The sequence below is a fragment of the Lactuca serriola genome, chromosome 1 (assembly GCF_051521515.1).
Source record: "Lactuca serriola cultivar US96UC23 chromosome 1, Lser_US96UC23_V15, whole genome shotgun sequence".
Taxonomy (NCBI): domain Eukaryota; kingdom Viridiplantae; phylum Streptophyta; class Magnoliopsida; order Asterales; family Asteraceae; genus Lactuca; species Lactuca serriola.
In genome coordinates, this window is record NC_136408.1 from 60,107,258 (window position 1) to 60,126,696 (window position 19,439).

Sequence of the window (19,439 nt, forward strand, 5' to 3'; positions counted from 1 at the left end):
CTTTGTTTTTCAAATGTGTATAACTCACTCAATTAACTTGTTTTGACCTGAATCTTTTTCCTACATGTATATTAGGATTTGTAGTTAAGTTTATACTATAAAAATGTTTGATTTGGTTAAAATTTGAATGATTTACAAACCTCGCAAAGAAGGGTGTCAAATCAGAAATATTTTTATGTTTCAGGAATTAAATGTAATCTGACTTTGTTGTTCAAATGTGCATAACTTACTCAATTTAACTTTTTTTGACCTGAATCTTTTTCCTACATGTATATTAGGATTTGTAATTAAGTTTTGACTATAAAAACACTTGATTTGGTTAAAAATTGAATGAGTTACAAGCCCCGCAAAGAAGGGTATCAAATCAGAATTTTTTTTATGTTTCAGCAATTAAATGTAATCTGACTTTGTTGTTCAAATGTGCATAACTTACTCAATTTAACTTTTTTTGACATGAATATTTTTCCTACATGTAGATTAGGATTTGTAGTTAAGTTTAGACAATAAAAACACTTGATTTGGCTAAAAATTGAATGAGTTACAAGCCCCGCAAGGAAGGGTGTCAAATCAGAATTTTTTTATGTTACAACAATTAAACGTAATCCGACTTTGTTGTTCAAATGTGCATAACTGACTCAATTTAAGTTTTTTTGACCTGAATCTTTTTCCTACAAGTTATAGTTAAGTTTAGACTATAAAAACGCTTGATTTGGTTAAAAATTGAATGAGTTACAAGCCCCTCAAGAAAGCATGTCAAATCAGACCGGTTCCAAAATTAAAAACCCGACAAAAACCGGACCCGGACCCGGAACTGGTAGAAACCCCAAGCCGGTTCGGTTCTTGATTTTGGCCTAAGCCGGTTCCCGGTTCGGGTCCGGGTCGGGCCGGTCCGTTTGCTCATGTCTAACTTAGTGGGTTGAACTTTGAAAATTTTCATATTGATATCCCAACTTTAGGGGACTGTAACACATTGAATATGAAACCAAACTTGACAAAATTATAGTCTAAAATCATATACAAATTCTAAAATACACTCAGGAAAAAACCGCATGTCAATCCGAATTTAAACGAATGAGATATGAATGTGTTAACATTTTCGCAGAATACAAAGTACAAAAACAAATAACTGGAAAGTTGGAAATTTTCAGTTTTGATATCCCGATTTTGGGGGACTGTAAATCATTGAATATTACACAAAAAATGACAAAATTATAGTCTAAACTCATGTACAAACTCTAAACTACAAGTGGAAAAACCACATGTCAATCCTACGTCAAATAAATTAGATATGCATGTTTTAAAAACTTTCACAGAATACAAAAAAACTGAAAAACTAAAAATTTTCAGCTTTGATATCTCGACTTTGGGGGGACTATAAGTCAACAAATATAAAACTAAAAATAGCAAATTTATAGTCTAAAATCATGTACAAGCTCTAAACTACATCTTGGAAAAAATCGCATGTCAATCGAAGTTGAAACGAATGAGATATATATCTTTTAAACGTTTCGCAAAAACCGGTTCCGGCCCTAAAAATAGTTCCGGTTTCTAACACCGGATCCGTTTTTTAAACCCGGTTTACCCGGACCCGATGGACCTAAACCCGGATTACCCGGAACCCGGATAAAGCCAAATTTTAAACCTAGAACCGGAACCGGTTCTATATATTACGGTTCCGGTCCGATTTTCCAGTTCTAAATCTCATCCCTACTACACACTACCAAAGGTTTAACAACTACACATTATGCATTTTCTCATCACAATTTAAACCATTTTTTAACCTTTCCAAACTTAATGATAATTACATGGTAACCCAAATTTATGTTCCAAAAAGAAAATTCAACATATTATCACATCAACATTAACTACAAACTTTAGTCAAAACACCACTAAACAGAAGAAAAAAAATTGAAGAAATTAAACCTAGCAAACATAGAACATTATTTTGTATCTATCTGCAATTTTGAGTGCCTCTTCAAGGTTGTTCTTGGACCTCGCCCAGCCTTGAATAATGTCACCTAATAAAAGAAAAGTCAACAAGATATGTCATATGTTGCACTGCATGTGTTAATGATAAATTGCTTCAAAGAAAAAACAAAATCCCTATAATATCTATCTTCTCACAATTTTTGCTGTTGTATGTATGTATGTGTCTATGATTAATGTTATTGATATTGACTATTAAAGTCAACTAAAAATGTATAAAACTAATGTTATGCTAACTCCATTTTTTCTCAAAGTCCGGTGTTTTTTTCCCTCTTGGTTCTGTTTTGGGTATATATGTCAAACATACTATTTGTTTGTTGAAAATAAGATTCATACTGTTAAGAGGTATTAGGCCATCAGGTGGCTGCTACTATGGGATTCTCTATTTTCGTCCATATATTCACTCCCTAAATATTGGTCAATCAATTATCTTCTTTCCTTTTTTTGTGTTTGCTTAGCTTATTTATTTTGTCTCTCTGGTTGTAATCGTTGAATGAAAAATCAATCAAAAAAAAACTTTATTCTCCTGTTCTGTGTCACCATTGATTTCTAGATGGTATCAAAGTGGTTTTAAAATCAATTGATCCCAGCATCATGACCGGAAACGAAGGTGACAAAGGTGGATCTAGCACCATCGATTTCTCATCGCCATACTACCTACATCCTTCAGATTCTCCTAAGCAACCTTCTGTAAATTAGGTTCTTACAGATGGAAACTACAACGATTGGGTACGACTGTACGAGAGATGACCAATTTTCTCTTTGCCAAAAACAAAACAGATTTCATTGATGGAACCTTGAAGAAACCAGAGATTTCGTCTCCAGAATACAAACCATGGATGAGGTGCGATGCAATGATAAAGGGGTGGCTTACCACAGCCGTGGAGAAAGGTATACGTGACAGCGTGAAATACGCCAACACATCATTAGAGATTTGGTCAGACCTGAAAGAAAGATTTGGGAAAGAAAGTGCACCAAGTGCTTATGAACTAAAGCAGAAGATCGCCGCTACATGTCAAGAGGGCAACAGCGTTTCGACCTACTACACCCCGTCTCAGGTCATTATGGGATGAATCTCATTCAATTTTTGCTTTTCCATGTTGTTCATGTAACAAATGTACATGTGAACTAGGAAAGAAAATCACCGCTCATCTTGAGAAACAACAACTTTATAAGTTTCTTATGGGCCTAGACAACGATTTCAATGTTATCAGGACCCAAATCTTAGCAACAAAACCCGTTCCTACTCTAGGGACGGCTTATCACATGGTGGCAGAAGATGAAAGACAAAGGGACATATCGCTTGAGAACCAAGCCACTCCAGAACCAGTTGCATTCAAAGCCTTCCATAAATGTGATTTCATACCAGCGAAAGGGAAGCACACGGCCAAACAAGAAAAAAGAAAACAAGCAAGACGATGAATGCACTTTTGTGGAAGGAACGGGCACAAACAAGAAAGGTGTTTCAAACTAGTTGGTTATCCCGTTGGTGGCCCGGGAAAAGAGACGACAAGACAAAACCAAAAGCTGCATGTGTTAACACCCAAGCAAGCTCCATACCCGGATTAAATGAAGAACAATACCACGAGTTTATGAAGTTCTTTTCGAGTTTGAGCAACAATGGTGAGACAAAACCCGAGGCCAATATGACAGGTAATAGGAACGATGTATGGGTTGTTGACACAGGTTGCACCGAAAACATAATTTACAAATCCAACCTTCTTAAAAATAAGAAGGGAATCTCAAATGAAGCTACTGTCGTCATACCAAATGGCGATACCATTCCTGTTGAGGGAAAGGGTGATTTTTTTGTTGCCAGAGGGAGAAAAATTAAAAGGGGTTCTTTATATCCCTAATTTTAAACATAACCTCCTTTCTGTTAGCAAATTTTGAAAAGATCTCAAATGTGTTGTAACCTTTTTCCCTACCTTTTTTGTCATGCGGGGGCTTCAAACAAGAAGCTTGATTGGATCGGGTAGGTGCCAAGGGGGGTTGTATCTCATGGACATGTTCAAGAAAGGAAGACAAGCGATGATCGTCACCACGGATACATGGCATAAAAGATTAGGACATACTTCAAGGGATAATCTCTCCAATGTCAATCTCTTTAAAAATAATTCTAGTAAACTTAGCAATGTCTTTTGTGATTCGTGTGCTAAGGCCAAACATGTTCGTAACCCTTTTCCGAAGAGTTATATTAAAACCAATCGTTGTTTTGAACTTATCCATTGTGATATTTAGGGAGGCTATCAGTGTGGGTTTTCTTAATAAAACACAAGAGCAATGCTAGTCAATGCCTAATGAATTTTCATAAGCTGGTTGAGGTTCAATTTGAAAAACGAATAAAAAGGGTTAGGTGTGATAACGGTGGGAAATTCACATCAAACGCCATGATCGCCTTTTATGAGAAAAACGAAATTTTGTTAGAAACTATTTGCCCCCACACCCCTCAACAAAACGGGGTTGTGGAAAGGAAACACAGACACTTGCTCGAGACAGCACGTGCCTTACGCTTCGAGGAAAATATTCCAAAAAGATTTTGGGTAGAATGTATTTTAACCACTACATACATAATAAATCGACTCCCATCGAAGGTAATTGAAAACAAGACCCCTTACGAACTTGTTTGGAATGAAGAACCTAATTATGAGCATTTGAGAGTCTTTGGATGCTTAGCTTATTTTAAAAACACCAACACCGGAGGAGACAAATTTGAAGGAAAAGGGAAACCCGGAGTTTTTTTAGGTTACCCGCAAGGAACAAAGGGATACAAAATTTATGACATTGAAAGTAAAAAAAATCATTGTGAGTCGTGACGTATTATTTCTTGAAGACAATTTTCCCTTCAAGCACATTTCCGGAAGCTTTGATTGCAGCAAAGAGAACCAACCAAAGTTCATTTTGATTCCACTAACTCCGACTTGGACGGTGGTGAAAGAAACAATTGTTTTGATGATCCTTCACAAGATTGTCCTAGCACCACATCTGATGATACAAGAACTGAAGAAGAAAACAATGCTCAACATGAGGATGATTCCTTTGAAAATGGAAACCCCATTTTGGATCAAGAAATCCAAGAAGATCACGCCATTCCTCACAATGAACCGGAACCAAAAAGCAAAAGGATACAAATACAACCGACTCGTCTCAATGAATATGTGGTGAACCTTCCCCCTTCGGTCACCAACTCACAACCCGACTCTAGTCAAGCAAACTCGACGATACACCCCATTTCTCATTTCGTTTCTTATGATAAATTTTCTCATTCTCACAAAGCTTTTTTAACGGCAATAAGTTCTAATCAAGAACCAAGTTGTTTTGAACAAGCTGCACAGGATGAGAAATGGCGGGATGTCATGCATCAAGAAATAAAGGCTCTTGAAAAGAATAGGACGTGGACTTTAGAAGAATTGCCAAAAGGAAAGCGACCTATAGACTCAAAATGGGTTTACAAGACAAAGTTCAAATCCAATGGAGAGGTTGAAAGATACAAATCCAAACTCGTTGCAAAGGGTTTCACACAAATGGAAGGAATAGACTATCATGAAACTTTTGCTCCGGTTGCCAAGCTTGTCACTGTTCGAAGTCTATTAGCCGTTGCAACCAAGAAAAACTGGATCATCCATCAACTGGACGTCAACAATGCGTTCTTACATGGAGACTTAGACGAAGAAGTGTACATGAAGATTCCAAAAGGGTTTGTAAAGGAAGGAGAAACTAGAGTCTGTCGTGCTACTTCATTAATTTATATATGTTTGTTCTTATTTCGATTTTGAAATTTCCATTTTTCAATTTAGAACTAAACATATAAGTCATTTTGTATGTCTTATTTACATACATCTAACTCGCACATACTACATGAAAAATCAAAGAACATGTTACATGTATCTCTTTTACAATATTTATATTTGTATTTGTTTTCTTTCATCATGATCTTAAATTTAACTTGATTTTGTTTGTTTATAAAAATAATCGAAATAAACAATATCCAAATACGAGGCTTTCATTAACTTTATATTTAATTTTTGAATATTTTCATATCTTTGTGACACATATAATTACTTTCATTATCAAAATGGAAACACCATGATAACTACATTATGTAGAAATACAAAAATTGATTATTTTGCCCCTACTAAAAAAACTACTTTATAACAAGTCACATTTCTACCATATTATCTTTTCTTTCTGCATTTTTTATAGAAACATTATATTATTATATTACACAATGAACCTTTAGAAAAACTACTTTATGGTTTTCGTTCAGGTGGTTTTGTGCAGGTATTTCATTTCAAAACCTGGTATTCATTCCAATTTCCAAGAATTATGCCAATAATATTCAGTCCATCTAAAGTATGGTCTTATTTATCGATATTGATGATGTTGCATTTAGAGCAAATGAATCTTCAATTACACAATTACATGAAAAGATTAGAAAGTTATATTGGCAATCATGGAACATGTGGTTGTGTAGATGCCTATATTATCCTCAAAACTATATACTTTTATTAATTTCTACTTCCTCCATCTCAAAAAGACTTCATTTTTTTAATGATTGAAATGCCAATAATTAATAAATTCATTTTTCCGACTCATCTAGAGGATCTAACCCTGATAAGTAGTAAATTGTTGCCCATGATAACTTTATCATGTTTTGAAGTAATAAATAGATAGCATTTGAGTTCAATGCAACCTACCCATATTAATTATTTCAAAATTATTATATGGAGAATCTGTCGATTATAATCCATTCAAAGATATGTGGAGAGAGGTTTTAGGGAGTGATTTGATTAGAATCGATGGAAAGGAATGTGGTTTGACTTATATGGAGAATCGGTCGATTATACCAAACAATCATCCACCAATTTTTCAAGTTAAAAAACCCATTCCCAAAACCAAACAAAATCAATGAACATACAAATTTAACCAAAAAACAAATGAATTCCAAAAATCTAGATCAATAAAAATAGTTTTCTGTCAAACTCAATTATATTCAAGTACCTACATATTTCATGTTTGTATCCATTTTGTTGACTGTTGCAAAATGATTTTTAATTTATGAGTGAAACATTGACCAATATCAATATATAGTTTATTTCCAAATGTATCTTTGTCTTCAATTACATTGATAATATCATAAACAATATTTTTTTTAATAAACACGTGTAATACACGTGTCTCACACCTAGATTAAAAATCATAAAAGCAAAGTACATTATGATGATGAAAGTACCATATGATAATCTATTTTGTTAGATTTTCAAATTAAATGTCTTAATATAAAAGAAATTAAAAGTTAAAACTATATAATGCTATAACCGGTAACCAAATTCAAACAAGTTTCAGATTTCAAAAAAAAAAAAAGTTCGATTTCAAAAGGACAAAAAAACGAACAAAAAATAAATAAATAAATAAAAAACAATGTCTTGACAGAAAAAGAAAAGCATAAAAGTCAAACAAGTTTCCGAAGTTCAATGTCTTAATGAGAAAAAGAGTTGAAAGTTTAATGCTATAATTGGTAAACAAAATCAAACAATCTTAAAATTTGGAAATACAATATCTTAATAGGTTTGATGTTGAAACTGTAATGCTATAAATGGTTTAGATTTTTGACTTTCAAAATGCAATGTCTTAACTGGAACAAGTTTTGAATGTTCAATATCTTAATAGGTTTTATTTTTAAGAGTATAATGCTATAAGTTGTTACATTTTCAATATACAATGTCTATATCAAATGCAGTATCTTAACAGAACAAAAACAATTTAAACTATAATGTTATTGTTGGTATCCAAATCTAGTTAAATCTGAATTTTTAAAGAAAAATATTGTAACAGAAATAAAAATAGAAGCACAATGTCTTCATATGTTGGATTTTGAAAGTAAAATGTTACAATGAAAAGTACAAAGTAATAATTGGTTAATGTACAATATATTATTACAAAATAACTAAAAAAAAAAATACAATGTTCTATTAAAATATATATATGAAAAAATACAATGTCTTAATTACTTGGGTTTTGAAAGTACAATGTCATGTGAAAGAATAATGTTATAAATCAGTGTTGCAAAAGTCATTAGGCGGTCCCAGAGCAGTCGACGGGCGAGTAGCGAGTATTTGGTTTAGGCGGGAAGTACTCGGATACAGTAAATTATAAAACAATTAATTTTGGGGAAGTTATCTATATAGAAAATATCATAAGTTAATTAAAATTTATAAGAAAATAGGTGAATATCATAAGTTCATTAAAAGTTAAAGTGTTAAACTACTCAAAAATTGATATTTATTTGTTAATATTAGAGTAATGAAGTAATCATCTAATCTTCGTCTTCCAAGTTAGCTCCGTGTTGTTCATTGATGTTAAATCCATCCGATTCATATTCAACTTCTTCATTCACTTCCCCTTCATCCTCAAACACAAATTCTTCTGCATAAGTTCTCTCTAGATCTTCTTCAATTATGTAAAGATTCATCTCTGAGGTCTTCGCTGATCGCATCAACTTCATCAGTGATATCATATTCAACAAATCTAATCTGCACCCTCACTTGCATCATTCGCTTTTAGTAACTCCATATCCTTTGTTTTTTCTTTTTTTTGTTTTTTTCCATCAAATTTGCATTAATTGCACAAAAAAATTATTCAATTTAGTCGTTTCTAGTCTATTTCTTTTCTTTGTATATACCTACACAATAAAACTAAAAAAAAACATGTAAAAAATAATTAAATATATGATTTGTTAAATTGAATTATATAATAACTATACACTTCTAGTAAAAAAATAGTTAATTATTAACCCTTCAAAAGTGCTTCAATTCCTTTCACCAACTAGTTTGTCCGGATGTGAAAGAAAATGGAGCACTTTTGGAGGGGTTAGTAATTAACTATTTTTTTTCTAGAAGTCTATAATTGTTATATAATTCAATTTAAGAAATCATATATTTAATTATTTATTAAATGTTTTTTTTTAATTTTATTGTATAGACACATACAAAGAAAATAAATAGACTAAAGACGACTAAATTGAACAATTTTGATTTTGTGCAATTTAATGCAAATTTGATGGAAAAAAACACAAAAAAAAAAACAAAAAAACAAAGGATATGGATGTAGTAAACGTGAATGATGTAAGTAAGGCTCAAGATTGGATTGTTGAATGTGATATCGTTGATGAAGTTTATGCGATCAGTGAAGACATAGGAGATGATGATTCTTTACAAAAATCGAGGAAGTTCTAGATAGAGAGAACTTGATGAGAAAGAATTTGTGTCCGAGGATGAAGGGGAAATGAATGAAGAAGTTGAATATGAATCGGATGGATTTAACATCAATGAACAACACGGAGCTAACTTGAAAGACGAAGTTTAGATGATTACTTTATTACTCTAATATTAACAAATGAATCTTAATTTTTGAGTAGTTTAACACTTTAACTTTTAATGAACTTATAATATTTACCTATTTTGTTATAAATTTTAATTAACTTATGATATATACTATATAGATAATTTTCCCAAAATTAATTGCTTTATAATTTACTGTATCTAAGTACTCCCCGAATACTAGGTTAAAATTATATTTACATATTTGTTAACTTTACCCTCACAAACACATAATGGGATACAAAAAGAAACAACCCATATGTTCTCATTCATCGCTTCCAAATAACATTGATTCAATCACATGAAACAATATGGAAAGGCTTTTCCACTATTACCCTATTAGACATTTTGCATGTAAATTGAGTTATAAGCAAAGTAAAATTTGGTTTAATACCTTGCACACTGCTCCGGTTATCCTATCAAATAGCCACCAAAAGAAGATGGTTTACATGATAATAATTGATACCAGAGCATGTACTTCTTAGTTATCTTTGTAAACATGTTCTTACTTCTTAGTTAGTAAATTAAAATAACTTCTATTGTGGTTCTTATTTATGGCATGTTGTATGTATATATTATCTATTTAACAAAGTTATATCCGGACAAAACACACATACAATTTTAAAATATATTATTTTGATAAAAACTTCTTATTTTAACAACGTTATATATGCACCAACCGCAAGGTGTTTTGGTGAATAAAAGAAAATTATAAATTTGATCCATGTGGTATACTGTTTTTTCAGTTTTGGTCCAATGGCACAATGGTTAATTTCAAAAAAAAATAACATCTAGGTTGTTAACTTAGACAACCTGGGACCAAAATCATTGTAAAATAGTAATATAAGAACCAAAATTGCAACCTGACTCCTTTAGGAACCAAGGAAAATATCAAACAAACTCAGGGACCAAAAATGTAATTTACTACAATTATAATTACCTCGTCATAACCAATAACAGTTTGGTTTGGTTAGTCTCTGAAGCCTTTTGTGTTGAAATCATACGCTCTTTATACACCAAAGCTATTTAAACAGGATTCCAGGATTTGATATGGTTGTAGCAAAGTTTTGTAGTGAATAGAGTTTTAGAAGGTGATACAATAGAGTAGATAGCAATACATTGCATTCAGATTGTATATAATCCTGATAAATGTGACCTTGTTGCATGTGCTAGATACATGTTATCTTGTTGCATACAGCAGATGCAACAAGATCGCATTTATCTGGATTATAAACAATGCGAATACAACATTTTGCTATCTAATCTATTAGATCAACTCCTAAATGTTGTACCACACATTTCATAGAGTGTTTTTGTGATGCTTGCAAAACCATTTCTCTTGAGGGGCGTTTGTTTCAGACAGATGCACATTCTGTGTCACCAAAAAGAATGAAAATTAGATTCACTATGAATTAATAATAAACAAAAGTATTAATAGTTAATCTAAACTCTACCTTTATGGAATATCCTAAGCCTTTGCTATGTTTAGTAGAGTATTTGCTTTAATGATACCATAAATCTTTTCAAAAATGCTGTTAATTAAGATCTGAAATCGTACTAGAGTAGAAATTTGTAAAACCAATAATACCAAATTTGACCAATATTTTACAATCCAAAACAAAACCACAAAAACCCCTAATCCAGCTTTTATTTAAACATTGAAATCTAAGTACTGGAAACGATAGCTCTGCACAAACTGTAATTGAATCGAAACCCTAATGTGTTAACTAACTGTAATTGTGGACAACCAGCCAGCGAAAAACCCTACAGAACTCATATAAAACAAAATAAAGAATAGAAAAAACAATAAGAATGAAAGCTTACAGAGATGTTGATAATTTCATGGAGTGTTTATGTGTATCTGATTCTGAAACGATGGTTTTGTATAATCTCCGGCGAAGGACGGCGATGTTTGGGTAGGGAGTTAGGCTATCGGTAATTGGGTTTGGTTTGTTGATATCGGGACGAGTGAAGAACGTATCTATATATATAACGCCACAGACCTATCCCTTTCCATTTCAAGTTCCAAACGGTTATATAATTTAAAGCAGATATTTCCAAAATTAATAGTTTTTAATTTATTTATGAAAAATTAAATATGGTAATTCTATAAATATCAGTTTCATTATTAATTGAATATTTTTTAGTTTTTGTTTTTAGTTGTTTTTTTTCTTTATTCTATTTTATTTTTTATTGTTTTTTTTAATATTATTTAATCTATTTGATTTATTATTATTATTATTATTATTACTAAAAGAATATTATAAATAACAATAATGTAAATAATAATAATTATATAAAGTTTATTTTTTATTTATTACCAAAAATGCATGTCTTCATTTTACTTAATTATTAACAAGACAAACAAGTATTTCACTCATTTCATCTTCACGATGTAGCTACTATATTCATTGGCTATTTGTTAATTTAACAATACAAGAAGCAATTAAAGAGAAACAAATTATCCCCTAAAAATGTAAGCAACTTTACGTTTTAGTTTAATTTATTCTCATACTTTATCGAGATCCATCTCTCTCAACAACAACAACAACAACACACAAAAGAAAATAAATAAATACTAAAACCCAGAACTTGATCTTCGGTATGCAACTTGGTGGAAATGATTTTTTTTTAAAAGGAAATAGTATCAAGAGATATCAGCAGTCATATGTAGAGAAAGATAAACATGCATGTTATAAGATTTGGGGTCACGATATTCAACAGAGAAAAAGGTGACGAAAGTTCAAGATCGCAATGTTCTAGATATGGGACATGGGAATGCATGTGTCAGAGGAAGGAAGAGGGTGTCGTCGATAGCTATTGTGTGAGAGGCGGCATTCTTACAAAAAAGAAATATAAGGAAAAAAACTATTTTGATAAATGGGTCAAAGTAATAGTTTCCAAATGAAAATTTAATATTGATTCTATGTACTTCTTACAAATATTAATCTACACATACTACTTTGAACAATCTACCTAATTAGAGTTATGAAAAGTGTTTAAGTGATGTTGAGTTTACGAGGATAGTGGTGGAAAATTAGACCATCTTATTTAATCAAAGTTAAAAATGTGCTTATCAGACGTTATTAATGTTGATTAATAGGTCGCCTCTTAATGGAACGACTAAGAGGGTTAGCAAACAACGCATTAGTCTTTTACAATATATATATATATATATATATATATATATATATATATATATATATATATATATATATATATATACACACACACTACTTTCTTTTAATTTATAGTTAATGAATTGTTTAGTAGTTTTGTTTTTGTACACATTTAGTCACTTATGTGTTTTCTTGTACATATACGACTATCGAACTTGTTTGGATTATTCACAAAATATCATTATGATCGACTGATGTATGTTTTTAGGTCAACGATGTTTTGATTTTGTACACATTTAGTCGCTTATGTTTTGTTTTTGTATATATTTAGTCACTTGTGTTTTGTTTTTATACACATTTAGTCACTCATCATGTGTTTGATTCTTCTAGAAGTTCAAGAATCGAGTTAATGTGATCATCTAGTAAAAAACAAGAGTTCATATTTTCATGTGTTCATTTGAAAAAATCCAAGTTACTTAGTCTATATATATAAAAAGAATTGGTTATATCGAGAGGTAATGGATCCAGGGAGTTTAAAGAATATGACAAGGTTTATGATTATGAATTTTATAATGATTTGGTAGATCTTGATTATGACATAGATGATGTACAACCAGTTCTTGGAGGGTCATCTAAGTACCCTTATCCTCATAGGGGTAGAACAAGAAGACCACTAATCGAACCAAGTTTAAGATATGATTGATTTTTAGAATTAAGGTTTGTTTTTATTATTCAAATGATGTTTAGGAGTTGTTAATAGAGCTTCTGTTTTTGACAAATCCTAAAATTGAGACCAAACTTGCACTTATTAATAACTTAAACATATGCGTTCCAAAATATGAAAGATTTAGGCATATGAAGTTTGTCTGACTTTCTTGGTTTTGGATTAAAGCTAATTGGTCAATTCATTGTCTCTAAGTTTGAGGCTCTACATGCTAGCATTTGTGTACTCAAAGTAAGCTCATTTGGCTTAAAATATTTAGGTATCAATTTCTATTGCTAATAATTTTTCATTGGTTTGATTGATAATTGATGAATTATACCACTTATTTTTGTAGAAGTTTCATCCACAAAGCAAACTAGATTCCAAAGTTTATGGTAACCAAAACAGATCCATAAAACCTTACCATAATGAGACAAAGTTCGATGGATTAGAATAGAGGGGTAAATTTTCTCCAACAATCAACACAGAGCTTGGTATTTTTGAAAAAAAAATGGAACACTAAAAAACATAAGTGACTAAATGTGTACAAAAGACAAACATAAGTACCTAAACATGTAACATCCCAAAAATAATGACATAAAATTTTCGATTCTAGATTAATAAATCGTTAATACATATCATTCCACAAACCATGCTAGTCAAGATTTAGCAAAAAAATCATTAAATCAACGTAATTCACAAAATGCGGAAAACATGTGGTGTGTGCTCTGCAATCATCCTGGGCTCTTCCTTTTGAAAACTGTAGCACCTAAAACATAAACTGAAAACCGTAAGCACAGAGCTTAGTGAGTTCCCCTACATGCCACATACCAAACATACAATAACATATAGTGGTCCCGCCCGGCTTCGGACCCCGTCAGGCATTGGGCCCCGCCTAGTATACAAATATGTAAATCATCAGGCCCCACCTGACATCGGGCCCCACCCGATATACATATAAACATATAACATGCAAACATATAAAAACACATAAACATATAACACACAACACATGCCAAAATCACAGAGATAAATAGCATACATACCGGTCATCGGGTCGTATCCGGTAATCATAAAAACTAGGGGTGTGCATCAAACCGCACAAACCGCATAAACCGCCCGCACCGCATAATGCGGTTTTGGACGCTCGTGGTGTGGTTTGCGGCTTGTAGTTTTCATAAACCGCACTATGCGGTGCGGTTTGCAGTTTATAGTTACCAAACTGCGGTTCAAACCGCACTGCAACATACCATATATATATATATATATATATATATATATATATATATATATATACACACACACACACACAACACGCTAGATGTTTACCACTTTTAATACCCTTAATAATGTTTATGAGATTTCGATTGATAAGCATGAGTCAAAATGGGAAACCAACTATATCAAAAATATGTGTTTACCGTACCATAAGTTCATATTATAATTTTAAAATATTGTAAAATATTTTGATATTATGCATAAAGAAGATGCTTATATAGAAAATTAATATTTTCTTCATAGAATATAAAGCACCACACTTATTATGTTTAAAACTAAATATAATATTTATGTTTATGAAACCGCATAAACCGCACAAAAACCGCAAAACCGTCCGCACAAAACCGCACCGCATAACGCGGTTTATTGCCTTTGCGGTGCAGTCTGCGGTTCCCGGAAATAACAAATCGCATATGCGGTGCGGTTTGCGGTTTTGAGGATAAACCACATCGCGAACACCCCTAATAAAAACACATGCTGATAACTAGCATACAAGATACTCATCAGTCCCCGCATGGCATCGAGCCCTGCTCAGTAAACATAAAATACATAACACATGCAAGAGTCACGAAGACAACAAGCATACTAAGCATAACATACTATGGGTCAGCATTGGTGTCTTCGACCCGCTAAATACAGTGAACAGACTCACCTCGCACTACTGAATCACATAGACGATCCCTGGCTGCTGGCTGACAGATTTCCGAACTGTCAAAAACAAAACAACGCCCAATTAACAATTGGGTTCCAATACATAACCCTAAATCCATACTTAGGGTAAAAAGACTATTTTACCCCTAACCTAGCTTGGTCCAAGACCAAGGCCCAAGCTCAAACTCTGGAGGCCCAAAAGCGAAATAATCAACCAAGGCCTAATTTTCCAAATTGGGCCCAAACTCCTTACATGGCCTTACCCTAAATCCCATCCAAAAAATCCTAGTTCATACACTTGTTTTCAGATGGCCCAACAAGGACCCAAACACCTAAGCCCAAAAGAAAGGCCCAACTCAAAGCCCAAACATGATTAGGGTTTTCACATAAAATGACGATTAGGGTTAAGTAAAAACACTTAACCCATTAAGGACTTATTCCATTAAGTTCATCACTCCACTAGGTCAATCATCCAAAATGGTTAGGCATAATTCAAAATTCCAATTCCAACGGTCCAAAATGCGGGTCCCGACCAATTCCAAAACTAAGGTTTCTTGACATTAGGGTTTTCTAAAACCTAATTAGGGTTTCCAACCGAATTGCGTGCCAACTAGGTTCCAGATTAGGCTTTTAGGTTAGTCGGAGTTTAATAAGTCGGGCACCGCCCACTACCACCTCGAGCAGTAGAGGTCAACGACGGCTCATGGTGGCAGCCACCACCTCACGGTGGCGGCTCGAGCAAAACTATGTGTACCAAAAAAAATAAGTGAATAAATGTGTACAAAAGCAAAACTATGTTACCCTTATCAATCATCATCCCTTTAATTTAATCGGACTAATGCATGCATTACGTGAATTGAGAAAATGACATCATAACACAACTAAGAGATTTAAGGTGGCAAAAACGGTAATTTATACATATATATATATATATATATATATATATATATATATATATATATATATATATATATATAGAGAGAGAGAGAGAGAGAGAGAGAGAGAGATAAAGAGAGTGAGAGATGTTAAAACGATAACAGAAAAAGGTTGAGAACACAATAACACTTTTGAACCAATCATTTTATAAGGGTAAATTAGTAACTTTTTACTTAAATTAAATTGTAACATACTAAAGTTAAACAAAATTTTCCTAAAATCTTTCCATAATGATTGTAATTACCTAAAAAAATAAAAGATTTTTTTATTCTTATTAGTGGAATATAAATATGATTTTTAAAATTTTTTCTCTCAAAATAACAAAAATAAAGTTTAATGTTTTTTATCACTTGGTTTAGACGATTCTATTCATAAATAAATAAATCACAGTATTGTTTTGAAATTTTATTGAATTTGTTTTTAACTAAATTTTTAGATGAAAAATCCAAATATATTTGTAATCGTATATGAATCTATACTACCTAATAAATAAAAATGACTTTGTATCAAATGACATATTTCTAGCGTATTGAGCTATCTAATGATGTTACGTGGCAATGTTAAAATTCATTCGTGCTTAGATTGTTTTTTTAAACAAAATCAGTTAATATAATTTATAATCTCCTAATTTTACTCCCATATTTATAGCTTTTGACTTTAAAATTCATTTATGTTTAGCTTTAAAAAAACCAGTAAATATAATTAATGTTATTATTAATTTTAGTCCAATATTTATAGCTTTTGACTTTAAAATTCATTTATGCTTAACTTTTTATTTTTAAAAAATCATTAAATATAATTAATATTATTCCTAATATTACTCCCTTATTTATAGCTTTTGACTATAAAATATATGATAACTAAATTATGCTATTAACATTTAAAAATATATCCCATGTAAATTAGCAAATATTTTTCTATTTAAATTTTGTATTTTGAAAACCGGATTTTTTGTTAAATTCCATAATTGAAATCTATACTACCTAATAAATAAAAATGATTTTGTGTCGAATGTCACATTTATAAAGTATCAAGCTATCTAATAATGCCTCTTGCAAATATAAACTCATTCCTTCTTAGATTTTTTTAAAAACGAAATCAATTAATATAATTAATATTATTCCGAACTTTACTCTTTTATTATAGCTTTTGATTATAAAATTCGTTCTTGTTTAGATTTTAAAAAAATCAATAAATATAATTAATATTATCCTAATTTTACTCCATTATTTATAGATTTTAAGTTTAAAATTTATTTATGCTTAACTTTTTTTAAAAGCAAAATCATTACATATAATAATTAATATTATTCCTAGTTTTACTCCCTTATTTATAGTTTTTTACTTTAAAATATATGGTAACTAAGTTACGTTATTAACATTTAAGAGTATATCCCTATAAATTAGAAAAATATTTTTCTATTTGAATTTTGAATTTTGAAAACTGAGGTTTTTTTGTTGAATTTCACAATTAAAATTTCTACTACATAATAAATAAATATGACTTTTTGTCAAATGGCACTTTTCTAGAATATTTAGTTATCTAATGATGTCATGTGGCAATACTAAAATTATTTCCGCTTAGATTTAAAAAAAAACAAAATCAATTAATATAATAAATATTATTCTTAATTTTGCTTTTTACTTATAGCTTTTGACTTTAAAATTTATTTGGGTTTAGCTTTTTTTTAAATAATTATTAAATATAATTAATATTGTTCCAAATTTTACTCCACTATCTATAGCTTTTGAGTTTAAAATTCATCTACGTTTAACTTTTTTTAAAAAGGAAATCATTATATATAATTAATATTATTCCTAATTTTACTCCCTTATTTATAGCCTTTGACTTTAAAATTAATGGTAAATAAATAATGTTATTAACATTTAAGAATATATCCCCTGTAAATTAGCAAAATATTTTTCTATATGAATTTTGAATTTTGAAAACCAAGTTTTTTGGTTAAATTTTGTAATTGAAATTTACACTGCCTAATAAATAAAAATGACTTTGTGCCAAATGACACTTTTCTAGAGTATTAAGTTATCTAATGATGTCATGCGTCAATACAAAAAATATTTCCGCTTAGATTTAAAAAAAAAAAAAAACAAAATCAATTAATATAATTAAAGTTATTCATAATTTTACTTCTTACTTATAGCTTTTGACTTAAAAATTCATTCTCTTTTAGCTTTTTTTTAAACCAATAAATAAAATTAATATAATTCCTAATTTTACTCCATTATTTATAGCTTTGGTCTTTAAAATTCATTTATGCTTAGTTTTTTTTTACAAACAAAATCATTAAATATAATTAATATTATTCCTAAATTTACTTCCTTAGTTATAACTTTTGATTTTAAAATATATGGTAACTAAATTATGTTATTAACATTTAAGAGTATATCCCTTGTAAATTAACAAAAAAAAAAACTTCTATTTAAATTTTGAATTTTGAATTTCATAATTGAAATACCAATAAACGAGAAAATCATTTATGATTGTAACTCCCTCTAAATCAGGAAATTATCTCTAAATTTAAAATTTTAGAAGAAATTAATTCATATATAAGGATCAAAATCCCTAAGATAATAGTGTAGTATCCTACTTAGTTTTTTTTTAAAGATAATGGCTTCCTTATTTAAAAACAACATATACATATATACGATTGCATGGGAGGATGTTAACCTCATGATTTTGAGTTCAGGCATATGATTACCAACGGTTTTCTTCTCCTCTTCTTTGTTCAAGGATCTTTCTTTACTTTGATATTCTTATATGTTATTAAGGGTTATCTTCTTTACTCTAACCTACTTATTTTAAACATGCATTTGATGTTGGTTGTTATCTTCTGTATTATGTTCATCTTTTTTAGAATTCCTTCCCTAGGCTATGAAAGATCTTTATGCCCAAGTGCGATGTTTTAAAAATCGGTTTTTAGTTGAACCGGTCTGGTGGCCGATTCCCATTTCGACCGATTCGACTGCTGATTCAATCAAGAAAATTTCCAAAATTTGGTGGTAGTGTGTGTCGGCCTTCGATTATGTACACTCCGAAAATGTTCAATTTTCTTTGGAAATGTGTTGTTTTTTAACAGGTAAAGTAAAATACAACTATACAAGTCCAATAAACTGGTTCAAACAATTTTTTACCGGCTCTATTACACCTGTGTGACATCCCAAAAATCACGGCCAGAAAAGACCGGTTTGTTTATGCTTTGTTTAAAAATCAGAGTTACATTTTAAATGAAAGTGTTGCGGAATTTGTCCCAAAACAAGATATGATAAAGATTTATCAAAAGCATTTCCATAGAAATGTATTTCATTAAAAGACTTGGGATGTCATGTTCGTACAGATCAAAAGCATAAACAGTACAATATAAGCCTT

General features: G+C 30.8%; 1 protein-coding gene and 1 long non-coding RNA gene across 2 annotated transcripts; one reads left to right on the top strand and one right to left on the bottom strand.

Moving 5' to 3' along the window:
- Positions 1–2,732: 2,732 nt before the first annotated feature.
- Positions 2,733–3,408, top strand: LOC145055823 (uncharacterized). Its single transcript, XM_079004177.1, has 2 exons — positions 2,733–3,009; positions 3,119–3,408. The coding sequence occupies exons 1-2, from the start codon at positions 2,733–2,735 to the stop codon at positions 3,406–3,408; spliced, it is 567 nt and encodes a 188-aa protein (XP_078860303.1).
- A 7,001-nt stretch (positions 3,409–10,409) lies between these two features.
- On the bottom strand, positions 10,410–11,315 carry LOC145068793 (uncharacterized). The gene is made up of 2 exons (XR_013689127.1): positions 11,190–11,315; positions 10,410–10,737 (listed from the first exon to the last, which is right to left on the bottom strand). It is a non-coding gene; the product is annotated as an uncharacterized LOC145068793 (long non-coding RNA).
- Positions 11,316–19,439: the final 8,124 nt, after the last annotated feature.